The 12993-nt window shown below is 37.3% G+C and overlaps 1 protein-coding gene across 1 annotated transcript in view; it reads left to right on the plus strand.

Annotated features, from left to right (window-relative positions):
- The window catches only part of SLC4A4 (solute carrier family 4 member 4), a 306906-nt gene that overhangs the window by 92695 nt on the left and 201218 nt on the right, over positions 1 to 12993 (plus strand). Inside the window, exon 4 of the mRNA XM_049630606.1 lies at positions 2815 to 2950. Within this exon, the coding sequence (XP_049486563.1) occupies positions 2815 to 2950 (136 nt within the window). The remainder of the gene's footprint in view (positions 1 to 2814; positions 2951 to 12993) is intronic.

Genomic DNA, 12993 nt, shown 5'->3' on the forward strand with positions numbered 1-12993 from the left:
TTTCTTGCTGTTTGTTATAAAGATACAGGAAAATGAAAAAAATAGTAAAACTAATATTTAGCACACTCTAAATCATCAGAAGCATTGAGATTAAAGTGTTTTGTTTCTTCTTAAAATCTTCTCAGAAGTAGTTTGAATAGGCTTGCCTTCGTCCCATTGTACAACGTATGATATGAAGCAAGCATCTTTTCTGTTCCCAACCTAATTGCATACTCCTCTCTAAGTTTGGATCCACTTTCAACATTTTCTCCTTTTTGCTTTCCATGTCAAGAAATGTCTCTGAGAGTTCCTTTAATGTGAGTTTTTTTTTTTTAATGTGTGTGGGTTTTTTGTTTGTTTTCTGTTTTGCTAGCATCACTTCCTCTGGGACATCTTTATTGTTTTGGTTCAGCCACTTTTGTTATTTACATTGTGAAGTTTGTGTGCTGCGCTGTGCGCCTTTTGACTGTGTGTCTAGATTCTCTCACATGGCGATTGGCGGCATTGTCAACCTCCCCATGAGCAGCGTTCTGTCTTCTGTAACCCCTTTTACATTTGACACAGATTTCATTTCTACCATATCACTTTTTGTCTGTACTCGACTTTCATCTCTTTTGGCTACTTCCCTCTTTTGGTTATTTATATTATATGAATTTATCATTGAAAGATAGGAAGGCAACACAGATACACACTTTGCTGCCTGTATATGAACTGGGTACCAGATGGCCAGTGACCAATCACTGACAGACTTTGCAAAAAGCATTATGATTGGTCACTGATCATGATGTATATATGTTATTTACATAGTAACTTATGGACTGAAGAGCTTGCAGTGAAATTCGTCCTTTGTGCAATTACTCACAGTTAATACACTATGATAACTGAAATTTGAACTGTATTATTGGGGGACTGGTGTTCTTTAACTAAATGGTGGTGCCTGGAATTCACACACACTGGAACCATGCAGAGTGAGGGCTCTCTCAACTCCAGACTTTATTTTGTGGATATATGTGTATTTTTTTCTTTACTAAAGTGGAATCACTTTATTTGCATGATTTTGCAATTTTATTTTTCATTTAATCTTGTATATATGTCAAAAAATAATCTTGACTTCATGTTTTATAACTACATGGTAATTTATTGGATAGTTGTAATACAGTTTATTTAACCAATCCTTTTTGGACATTTAGGCTTTTATTTTTCACAGTTATCAACAATGTTGCAGTGGATACCTCAGTCTTTGAGATAACAACTATTACTCGGAATGAATGTCTTTTTAGTGGTAGCATTACTGGCTCACATGATATATATACTTTTAAAACATTTTCATATCCTTTTAAATTTCCCTTCAGAGAGATATTCCCATTTAGGCTTCTACCAGTGACATAAACTGAGAGGTGCTGGTGTACATGTTCTAAATCTCTGGCAACATTGGGATGATCATTTTTGAAAATATTTGCCATTTTCATAGGTAAAACATGTATTTTATTTCATTCTATTCTATTCTATTCTATTCTATTCTATTCTATTTTGAGAGAGAGAGCATGCAGGGGAGGGGCAGAGAGAGAGAGGGAGAGAGAGAGAATCCCAAGCAGGCTCTGTACTGACAGCGTGGAGCCCGATGTGGGGCTTGATCACGACCGTGAAATCATGACCTGAACCAAAATCAAGAATTGGATGCTTAACTGACTGAGCCACCCAGACACCTCATTATTTTAATAATTAGTTTTGATGACTAGTTAGGTTGAATATTTTTCATGAGTTTATTTGTAGTATTTTTTGATCTGTGGCATTGCATCCTGTCCTATTATAGTAGTTTTCAGATGGTAAGAATTTTCTTTTTTTATTGAGTACATATATTTCTGCAATCGTGTGTGTGTGTGTGTGTGTGTGTGTGTGTGTGTGTGTGTGTATGTATACACACATATGTATCTGTGTACCTGGACTACATTCACATGGATATACCATTCTTGGCTTTACCCAGGGATTTTAAAGAGTATCTCTGTGCCTTAGTTTTGTAATATGGCCATCAGTTTTCAGATGTTTTCCTTAAAAAAAAAGAAAAGGGAAAATTAACCACAACCTGAGGGAAGTTCTAGTTAATTTTTTGTTACAAGATTTTCAGGAGATAGGGTCAAAAGGAGCTAGTAGGGCATTCAATTATGTGCTTGAGTGTGTCAGAAAAGTTTTTTTCCTCAGGTGTACAATAGTTTACTTGGGCTTGTTTTTCAAGTGTATTGAAGTGTGACTAAACATTTTTGGGTACTGCCATTATGTAAAGAAGAGGCCCCATCTTGTTAAATATTCCCTCATCAACTTTGCACTTAGCAAGTTATGGGCAGCGAGGATCCTGTGAGGGCATGAGCTTTAGGCATTGGACAGAGGGCGGGTGGGTGGGAGGCAAGGGCCTGGGGTAACTCAGGATTGGAGTGCTCTGTTGCCCCCTCCCATTGCTGTAGAAGAAGTGATTGGCTCAGGCTGGTTTCTGTCTACTAATTTTGGATGGGTCATAAGTGGGGAAGGAGGGAAGGTCATGTGGTTGGACCTCAGCTCATCTGAGGGCTAAAGGTTCTTTGTGACACTCCACACAGAACCGGAGCCCTGTCCTGGAGAGCGGTGGCGAGCTGAGATACAGCTTAGGACTGAAGGAACAGAGAAGGGCTTTGAGTTCTTTCTGTCTTTAGGCTGGGGATAAGGGAGGCCCAGCAAGGAGGATGTCCACGGAAAACATGGCTGGGAAGTCCAATAGCCTTGGGGACAGAGGAAGAGCTCGAAGCTACACTTTCCTCAGGGTTGTCCAGCCAATGTTTAACCGCAGTATTTTCACTTCCGCAGTCTCTCCTGCTGCAGAACGTATCCGATTCATCTTGGGTGAGGAGGATGACAGCCCCGCACCCCCTCAACTCTTCACCGAACTGGATGAGCTGCTGGCCGTGGATGGGCAGGAGATGGAGTGGAAGGAGACAGCGAGGTGAGGCATGGCTGGCTGTGCACTGCTGACCTGGGGAATCAAATGCAGGGCAAGATTATTGTCCGTGAGCATCTTTCTCTCTCCTTCACACTTTGAATAACTGATGAGCATCATGTTGGCTGGGTTAAGGAATGAAAGGATTCTTTTAATTCCCTTTTGTATTGATGTGGATGCAGGACACCCTTTATTTCACTGCTGGAACATTGTTTCATTGATTCGTGTTGTTACAGTTTTAACCTTTATAAGGAATTAGAAGTAAACCTCCATTCGTATGCTGTTTAATAGTAAAATGTCTTAGATAAACTCAAGCACCCTAACATGATAGGCTAGAGATATGTGTCCACAGTCTCCACATGCCAGGGTATCTTGTGAAATCATGTCTGATTTTTTTTGTCCATTCCCAGTTGGGAGGGAGGTTGCAAAGACAATGACTGTTTATCCACAAACTTGCCATTATTCCAAGTGAAAATATATTATCTTTTAAGTATCCAACAAAAGGCCAAGTAGAACGTTCACTTGAATTGGAAGTTTAGAGACCTGAGTTCAATTTCAGATTTCTCACCTGTTAGCTGCCCAGTACGCAGTTTCTCAGAACTTTGATTTCATCATCAATAAAATGATCTACTACATATAATATATATGAACGCAATGTAAGATAGATAATATATGTAAGTGTAATACTACTTAATATTTGTCTAATTATAGCATGGATATTTATATACATGTCTATATGCGTGTATACATATGGAAATACTTTGTAAATTGTTAAGCACTACCGATACATCTAAGGCTTCATTTGTCTCATGATAATAGAGCTTTACTTTCTTTCTGGATGTAGACTCCGTTATATACTCCACGCTGTAATTCTAGGATATACAGCAATTATATAATATAAAAACTTAGATATAATGCAGTTATTGGTCTCTCACTGTCATAGTCACATGGAGATTCAATATATTTCACTTTCACAAGAAAAATATTGTTAAGACACGCCTTTTATAGTCTGTAATTTAATTCAAATCAGTTAACTTCAGCCCGTGTTTTTTTGAATGCATAGTATATGTCAGGCACTCATGAAGTACTGGGAAAAAAGAAGTGAGCAAAAGAAGCTCACACATAGGTCACTGTATCTTACTGAAGAGTCTCAAGTGTGTTCAGTATAATCAGAAGTGAGGCAAGTCAAATCATTATCATGGCTTTGGGTTTAAAAAAAAGCAAAATAAGTGAAAGTCTTCAACAGATGTAGATGGAAAAGAGATTTATGTCTGCTGTTCTGGTTCTTGTTAGGTCATTCTAGAACCAGAAAGAAATATATTTTTTATCATCTACGATCAGTAAAAGTTGATGAGATATAAAGAACCACTAACCCAATAGTCTTTCCTTTACTGGATGAGGTTCTTTTGGGAGTTAAAGGAAGAACATTTATTTTCTGGGGTCTGCACCCAATATGGGGCTAGAACTCATGACCCCAAGATCTAGAGTCCCATGCTCTTCTGACTGAGCCAGCCAGGCACCTTATTTCTGGGGCATGTCTTAAAAGCTTCATGCATCATATCATTTGTAATCAAGTGTTCATCAAGTTCATTGGATTTTTTTGGTAATTTTTGTTTAGTTACTGAGACTTGTGCTCTGTAGGTTTATGGATTTATTATTATTTCTGTTGTACTTTTTTAAAAAATTTTTTACATTTATTTTTTGAGAGACATAGAGAGACAGAGCACAAGTTGGGTAGAGAGAGGAGACACCGAATCTGAAGCAGGCTCCAGGCTCTGAGCTGTCAGCACAGAGCCCGACACAGGGCTTGAACTCACAAACTGTGAGATCATGACCTGAGCCAAAGTCGGACGCTTAACCGACTGAGCCACCCAGGCACTCCTGTTGTAAAGTACTTTTGAATGTCTTCAGCCGTTTAGGATTTTTAATAGTAGAAAAGCTTTATAAATTAATTCATTTGATAATGGTAGAGAAGCTTTTATTTCTCACCAAGAATTTCTAGGTAGTTTATCCATGTGGAAACAATCTGCTTTAAAAAAAATTCAGTAGAAAAAAAAAAGTAGAGTAGAATCCATGGATAATCTCTTATCTTCCATAATTTAAACTGTGCTCAGAAAAAAAAAAAATCATTACATTTTGCTCCTGGCCCTCCTAGTAGCATTAAGGAAAGGGACCTCATCTTAAATATGTTATTTTCCATTTGCTGGATAACTGTCTTTCTAACATACAGACACTTAAAGCAAGTGTGCTTGTTTGAACTCTTCTGTTAATATTTTCTCCTTATTAGAAAGCTGCCTGTAGCACATTTCTACTTCTCCACCTCTTACGCTCCCTGTTGAAGCTCTTCATTCTTGGTTTTTCAGGACCTCCTTCCATGATACAGTAACTCTCTCTCATTCCTTTCTCTCAGTACCTATAACCTGGGTATTAAAAGTCCTACATAAAGTACACCTTGGGTTCATAAAACATCCTCCAAAAGAAGGCCTTCAAATTGGAACCTTTTACTAGTATCTCCATTTAATTTTTTCTTTTCCTTCTTTCTAGGAGAAAAAAAACCATGGTAAGAATTGTACTGGCGCAGCCTGAGTTAAGTGTTGGGGAGATTTTGGTCTAGTCTTAGCTTTGGTGCTAATGGGCTACTTAGCTTTGGGCCAGTCATGTACTCATGGAGTCTTCCCGAGCTTGAGTGCCCTGTTCTATCAACTGAGGGTGATACTGCGTTGCACCTCTCTAACTTCATGCATATCTCATAGCTCTATAATTACATCCCTGTGTGTATACTGGTATAGTCAGTTGTGACCAGAAGAGCTACTGTTATTCTTATTCTCATCTTGAAATTCCTGTGTGAGTACCTATCATAGAGTAGACTTCAGGTGTAGCTTTCTGCTTTTTCTTTCAGTCAAAGATAGGCTCTATTTTATGTGACCTCTGGTCTCAGAAAGGAGGAGGTAACAGTTCACTGTGTAGGTAATTCAACGTTGAGTGAAACGAACATTGTACTTTCGTTTAAGATTCTTACAGATTCACATAATTTTGAATACTTTACCATCTTTAAGGACTTATTTCCTTGACAACACAGGTGTCATTTTTGGGTGATGTCATCAATCCCTGAGAGACTGTACTGCTGGAGAGAATGTGTGGTGGGAGTACACCATGTGTTGTTGGTGGGAGGGGGGTGCTTTCCAGGAAGAAATAGACTTACACTAGTCTACACTCTATAACTTCTTTACATTTTTTTTAATGTTTATTTTTGAGAGACACACACACAGAGAGCGAATGGAGGAGGGGCAGAGAGAGCGAGGGAGACACAGAATCCGAAGCAGGCTCCAGGCTCTGAGCTGTCAGCACAGAGCCCAACGTGGGGCTCTAACCAACAAGCTGTGAAATCATGACCTGAGCTGAAGTCAGATGCTTAACTGACTGAGCCACCCAGACGCCTCACTATTGGTTAATTAAATGTAGATATGATATTATTGTTTTCATTTTGTCTTCTTCATTACACCAATTCATCTGAAAGCAGGGACCACCATGTCTGTCTTTCACTACTGTATTCCTAGTGCCTCACTGTGCCTGGCACCATAATAGGTGCTCAGTCATATTTTTTTAAGTGTGATTAGTTGAGAACCGATTGCCTTTAGAAACAACTGTGCTAAATATAATACTTTCTTAGAAATATTACTTGACCAAAGTTGGAGTTCTTTGATGTCATCTCTTTCTGACTGATGAACAGCTGAATGACAGACCCAAGGTACCTAGCACACCATTGATAAAACTCAGAAGAGGACCTATGTTTGAAGTTTCAAACTAATTCATCAATATGCTGATGCCATCTGTCTTAAGTTCTCTAGCCCAGATTCTTTCCTTATATGACTGAAAACAAATAATTGGATGGCTAATCCCCTTCTCAAAATATCATGTCTAATATTGAGCTGCTAATCTTCCTGCCTCAGATCTGCTTCTCCTACAGAGTTTTGCACCGCAGTGAACAACTCCATTCTTCTAGTTACGCAAGCCAGAAACATTGGAGTTTTCCTTGCCTTCTTTCTCTACACCCCTTACTTGATCCGTTGGCAACTCCTATTAATTTTACCCTCAAAGATATCGAGATACTCAGAATCTCACCACATCTCACATTCAGCACTGCCACAACCCAGGTCCCAGCCACCATCATTTCTCATCTAGATTACTGCACATGCTTCCTAATTAGTCCATCTCTTTGCACCTGGCCTTATCTCCCTCATGAACAATCCACAATGATATCTTTGACCTCATCTCCTGCTTCTCTCCCCTGTTCACTCACTGTCCAGTCATGTTCCTGTGTCAGGGACATCACACTTGCTGTTCTCTCTGTCTGAAGTGCTCACCTTGCTGCAACCCCAGTTATCTACATGGCTCATTTCCCCTCCTCCTTCAGGTATTTATTCAAATATTATCTTCTCAGTGGCTACCCCATCTAAAGTTGAAACCTTCCCCCAACACTCCATAACCTCCATCCTCTGTTATTTTGTCCTTGGCACTTACCACCATTTAGCATATTGCATATCTTATTATTTTCTCTTCCCAATAAAATTAAAGTTCCACGAGGGCAGGAATTTTTTGTTTTTTTTGTTCACCACTATATTTCTAGTCTACAACTACCTGGGATACTATCCATAGTCAAGAAATATGTTCTAACAGAATGAAGGAATGGAGAAATAGTACCTTGATTCTTAGTAGTCCGCTCCACCCAGATCCTGTTGGGAGGCTGGAAGGTGATTGTACCTCCAGAAAGGATTCAGATTTTTAGTAATCTTTAGTTCTTGGAACATTCTCTGCTTCAGAATGTTTTTGCAGTAATTTCTGACCACCATTTATGATGTCCAGTTTCCAGATGTGATAGGAGATTTTCCTCCATTAAAAGCTCTCAAATGTCTCAGACTAATAAAAGTTTAGTATTTAGAAGGGATTCATTTTATATGTGAAAATGTTCTATGAATATTTTTCTGGCTGACTATTAAAATTGAGATCTTTGCCTTCTGTGGAGACCCCAATTCATAGACTTATTTTATTCCATAGAGAACTAACCCACTAGACTTCTCTAGCTTAATGCAGTTTCTACTGTGAGCCCATACACTCAGAAAACACAATACTATCCTTTGTAATGCTCTATACTTTTTAGTTGGCTAATGATTGGATTTGACCAAAAATATCCTATATGGATTCCCAGCACTACAGCATATTCAGTATTAGTCAGGAAGTTCAGGTTAAGCTCTGTGTCTCAGAAAATAATGAGAATGGTTTCAGTAGTAGGAAAATTATCCCAATTTAACTTCTGGAAGGCACAGTAGCCACAAGGGAAGTCTTTCTTTATATGAAGTTTGAAGCACAGCCAACTCTTCCACCCTCTTTTTTTTTTTTTTTAACATCTTTCCCCTACTTTTCCCTTTCCTAAAAATTAAAACTTTGAATTTTTACTGGTTCTTCTAACATAGAGCACAAATGAAGACTGTGCAAAGGATAGAATGATTAGACCTGAGAAATTGTATATGACCAGTGGAATGCAGAGAATACTCTTTTTTGAAGGGTATTCGTGTATTCCTGAGTGTTAGGTCATTCGAGTACTGACCTTTAGTAATATGGCAGTAATTAGAATGGATTATTTGGTATTAGTGAAGAAGCCTATGCTCATTATTAAGACTTTCAAGGTGGCTAGGCATTAGCTAATAGGTTCATGATACAAACTGGCAAAAGAATAAGCCATGGTCTAGCTTTGGTGTTGGCCCAAAGCCAGGAAGAAGAGCTACTGCTATCTCCTACCACCCCAAGTTCTTTCTTTCTTTTAAATGTTTATTTGTGTGTGTGTGTGTGTGTGTGTGTGTGTGTGTGTGTGTGTGAGAGAGAGAGAGAGAGAGAGAGAGAGAGAGAGAGAAAACAAACATGTTTTCGAGGGGGAGCGGGAGGGGAAGGATCAGAGAGAGAGGGAGACAGAGGATCTAAAGCAAGCTCTGCACTAACAGCAGAGAGCCCGACGTAGGGTTTGAACTCACAAATGTGAGATCATGACCTGAGCCAAAGCTGGATGCTTAACCAACTGAGCCACCCAGGCACCACTCACATTCTTTATTTCTTTGAGACAATGACGTCTCTGCAAAAATGGTTATTGGCTTTCAGTTTTCCTTCAGGGAATATTCATATGGGTAATGTTGGACTTCACTGTTATGAGAATATATGTTAAAGACCAGTCTCCCAGTGTGATTCAGTTTTTGCTGCCAAACCTGGGTAAAAAGGAAAGCCATCACAAGTTTCAACAAGAAAGCCAGCCAACAGAGGAAAAGGGTATTGATGTTTTACTTCCAGTGGGACAGCACAAATGAACACCCATTTGTGTTTCTACTTGGCATACTGACCCAGTCTATCTTTGGAAAACCTGATTATAGGGCATGGCCATCAAGCATAGATATGTGCACTTACCATGCGGGTGTGGAGAGAGACTGCTCTCTTCCCAGTATATACTGACTTCTCTGTCTTTTCTCTACTGGATTACTTTGGAACATTCCATTTCAGAACAAGTTTATTTCTTCTGTAACAAGAAGGCTGAAGGAAAAGGAATCTAATCATCTATGTAATTGTAGTTACATACACTGTTTTGCAGTAACTTTCACAGTTGATCTAGAAATTTAAGAGGTCTCCTTAAAAACATAATTTATCCCAGATACACACTAGCCTTGGCTTCTTTGGTGTAATGAGGCACTTATTAGTTAGCAAGAAATTTATTATTTTAATAGTCTTATATAGTTGGATTATATTCTAGGGCAAAGGTCACATCTATTTTCCACTGTTAAATTGGCATGCATGTAAGTTAGAGGTCTTGTCTTTTCTTAATTACATTTAATCATATGATTGGAAAGTTGCAAAATTCAGTGAGTCCCAGTGGGCCTTCTCTTTTCTTCAATAAACGAGAGAGATACTGTTTGGTTGGCAGTCACTCAAAGTACATTCAACTGAGTGTACTTTCTCCTCCTCCTTCTTCTTCATCTTCTTCATCTTCTTTCTCTTCCAACCTTGGAATAAATAAAATTTACCTAAGAAACTCTTCCTGCAAGGTTACAACAGTTTTGTAATTGCAAGCATTTAAAAATCTAACTTCTGAAATAAATTTTCCTATAACATGTCAAGTACCAAGACAAAAGGAAAAGTAGGAAACTTTATTGCAAATATATTGTTATGCACAGTTACTATGAAGGGTGGATAGTAGCTTATAGTACATTTTATAATAAAAATGTCTGTTTTTTAAAAAAAATGTAATTACATGGTTCTGGGACACCTTAACAAATTCATTGGCATTCGGATAGGCTGAACTTTGGCACCTTTGCCTTAGCCTTTTCTTTAATGGGTTCTGATTTGAATTGAGTAGTTTTCAGTTTTTTTTTTTTTTCAAATTTGTCCTTGATAATGTGAAGAGGATAGACATAGCATGTGTAGTTTCTGGAATGAAACTATATGCGAACAATCTGTTTAAATGGGCAAACTATTACTTTATGTCTGAAGGCATATGTTGGAAATATACTCGATTCCTTGAACAATCAGAACAATAGATTTTGAAGGAATTTACTAGTCATTATCCTAGAGTTTCCCTTATGTCCTTAGCTATGCTATGATATGACATCATCACGGCATTTAATATTTACTGAACTCAAAGTGGAATAGAAGCTAAACTGAACTATGAGATCATACTTATCCCTTAGGAACATAGATTCTAGGGAACCGGCTAGTTTTGAGATTTTACATTTTCATTCATTTGTGATTAAATCTTGACCTAAAGGGCTGGTGTATTCCGGGAGGGTGACTAATGCTATTCCATAAATCCCAGCTGGTTGGGATTTATGATTCTAAATGTACTTTTAAAACTTGTTTAAAGTCATATTTAAGTCTAATCAGGTGACCTACAATACAAACTGTGGAGAGGAGTGAAATAACAGATTGGTCACAAAAGAGTGCATGGGTTTTGATCCTTTTTTTGTTTGTTTGTTTTAAGAAATTTTTATTAAACTTATATCATCCATTTCTCCTATCCTTCACTTCCCACCTCTGACAACTCCCAATCTATTGTCTGTATTTATGAGCTTGGTTATTTATATTTATATTTATTTATATTTATATATTTATGATTCTACATATAAGAGATATCATACCATATGATACCATATGGTAAGATATGCCATATGATATAAGAAATATCGTATGGTATTTGTCTAGCTCTGTCTGACTTACTTCACTTAGCAAAGTGCTATTGAGGTCCATCCATATTGTCTCAAATGGCAAGATTTCATTATTTTTATGGATGAATAATATTCCATTATATATTATATATTATATTTATATCATGTATATATGATATTACCAGTTTCATATGTACAGAATCATATATCACTATTATATATATATTTGTACCTTGTATCATGTATCCTAATTTCTATATCTTGGTTATTGTAAATAATGCTGCAATTAACATAGGGGTGCATATAAAAAAATAAACTTACATAGTTTGGACAGTTGAGAATGATGGCAGAAAAGAGCCACTGTCACATTGTATGTATTTGGCAATACAGATCTATGGCAACTGATAGGAAGAGGGACTCATTCAATAAAAATAAGAGGGAATTGAGGGCTGTCTAAAACACTCCCCTTTACTGAGTCCCCTTTACTGAGTTTCTAGCTGGCTTTTGTTATTTATCTTGGGTTTACATCCCATGACCAAAGATTCTCTCCCTCAGCTACTAAGAATTCTCTTAGGAATAAAAACAAGGAATCAATCCTATAGATAACATCCTTATATGTAATTCTGACACGGTTTTATATACTATGGAGTCTTTTAATATACTAGAGCCTTAGCTTGGGTAATAAATCATTACATCAAATGTAAATATGATTCACTATAATATACACCTGAAATTATTAGGATATTTTATGCCAATTATACTTCAATAAAAATACTCTTCAAAATTATTTTAAGTTTTTATTTTAATTTCAGTTAGTTAACATACAGTGTTATATTAGTTTCAGATGTACAATATAGTGATTCAGCACTTCCATACATCACCCTGTGCTCATCATGACAGGTGCATTCCTTAATCCCCATCACCTGTTTAACCCAACCCTCCATCCCCTTTTCAAAATTATTTTAAAAATGTATGATTTATATAACACGTATCAACAAACATAGTTAAAGATTGTGTGAGCAAGCCTGAAAAGATAATATACCTAAAGTTAACCAATGTAATATACTCTATAAAATGATTACTTTTGAAATAACCCAATTACCTTTTATCTTTTAGGCAAATCCATAGGATTCTATAAGAGTGTGATGTAAAATTGTCATTTTTCTTTCATTCTTTCTATTTCTGTAGTACTAATAGCAACTTAAGGGAAGAACTACTAAGTTAATTACACACACACACAACACATACACATGAATATTAAAGGTTCTTGTATTCTGTCTTGGAATGTTTCACAACTACTTTTATGGAAAGAAACAAGGCCCACTTCTGAAGTTTTAGAACTTTGGTGGTGATGTGGGCTTTTTAACTTGTGAGGAAAATATGTAAAAATCTCCACTGTTTACATTTATGGGGGATACAGAGGAAAGGGAGAGGGTCTTAGAATTGAGGGTGAGGTTGGAGATAAGGTTACCATTGACATGTGGGAGTTCTCTGGCTAGGAGGGACTTCCTGAGAGGAGTAGAGACAGAGAGTCTTTGGATATGGCTAAAATACTTGTGAATCATGTGAGTATTGGGCTTGATTAAAATTCTAAATTTTCTCTGACTCTGTGGTTGATCTCTTGATCTGTTTTCACTCCTGGTTCTACTAATGTGTTTTTTTTCCTCCTCTGGGGGGTGGTGAGCAGTCTATAAATAATACCTTATGTAGAGCTTCCTCTGATCTCTGCCCTTTGTTCTCATCTTTAGTGTGCTAGGTGAGCGTTTAGTTTTTTTCTAGGAAAACATTTTTCAATCATTAAACCTTTGGGTGAAGAATGTAGAAAAACAGTTTTTTTTAACCCCCTCTTTA

Source organism: Panthera uncia, chromosome B1, assembly GCF_023721935.1.
Source record: "Panthera uncia isolate 11264 chromosome B1, Puncia_PCG_1.0, whole genome shotgun sequence".
NCBI classification, from domain to species: domain Eukaryota; kingdom Metazoa; phylum Chordata; class Mammalia; order Carnivora; family Felidae; genus Panthera; species Panthera uncia.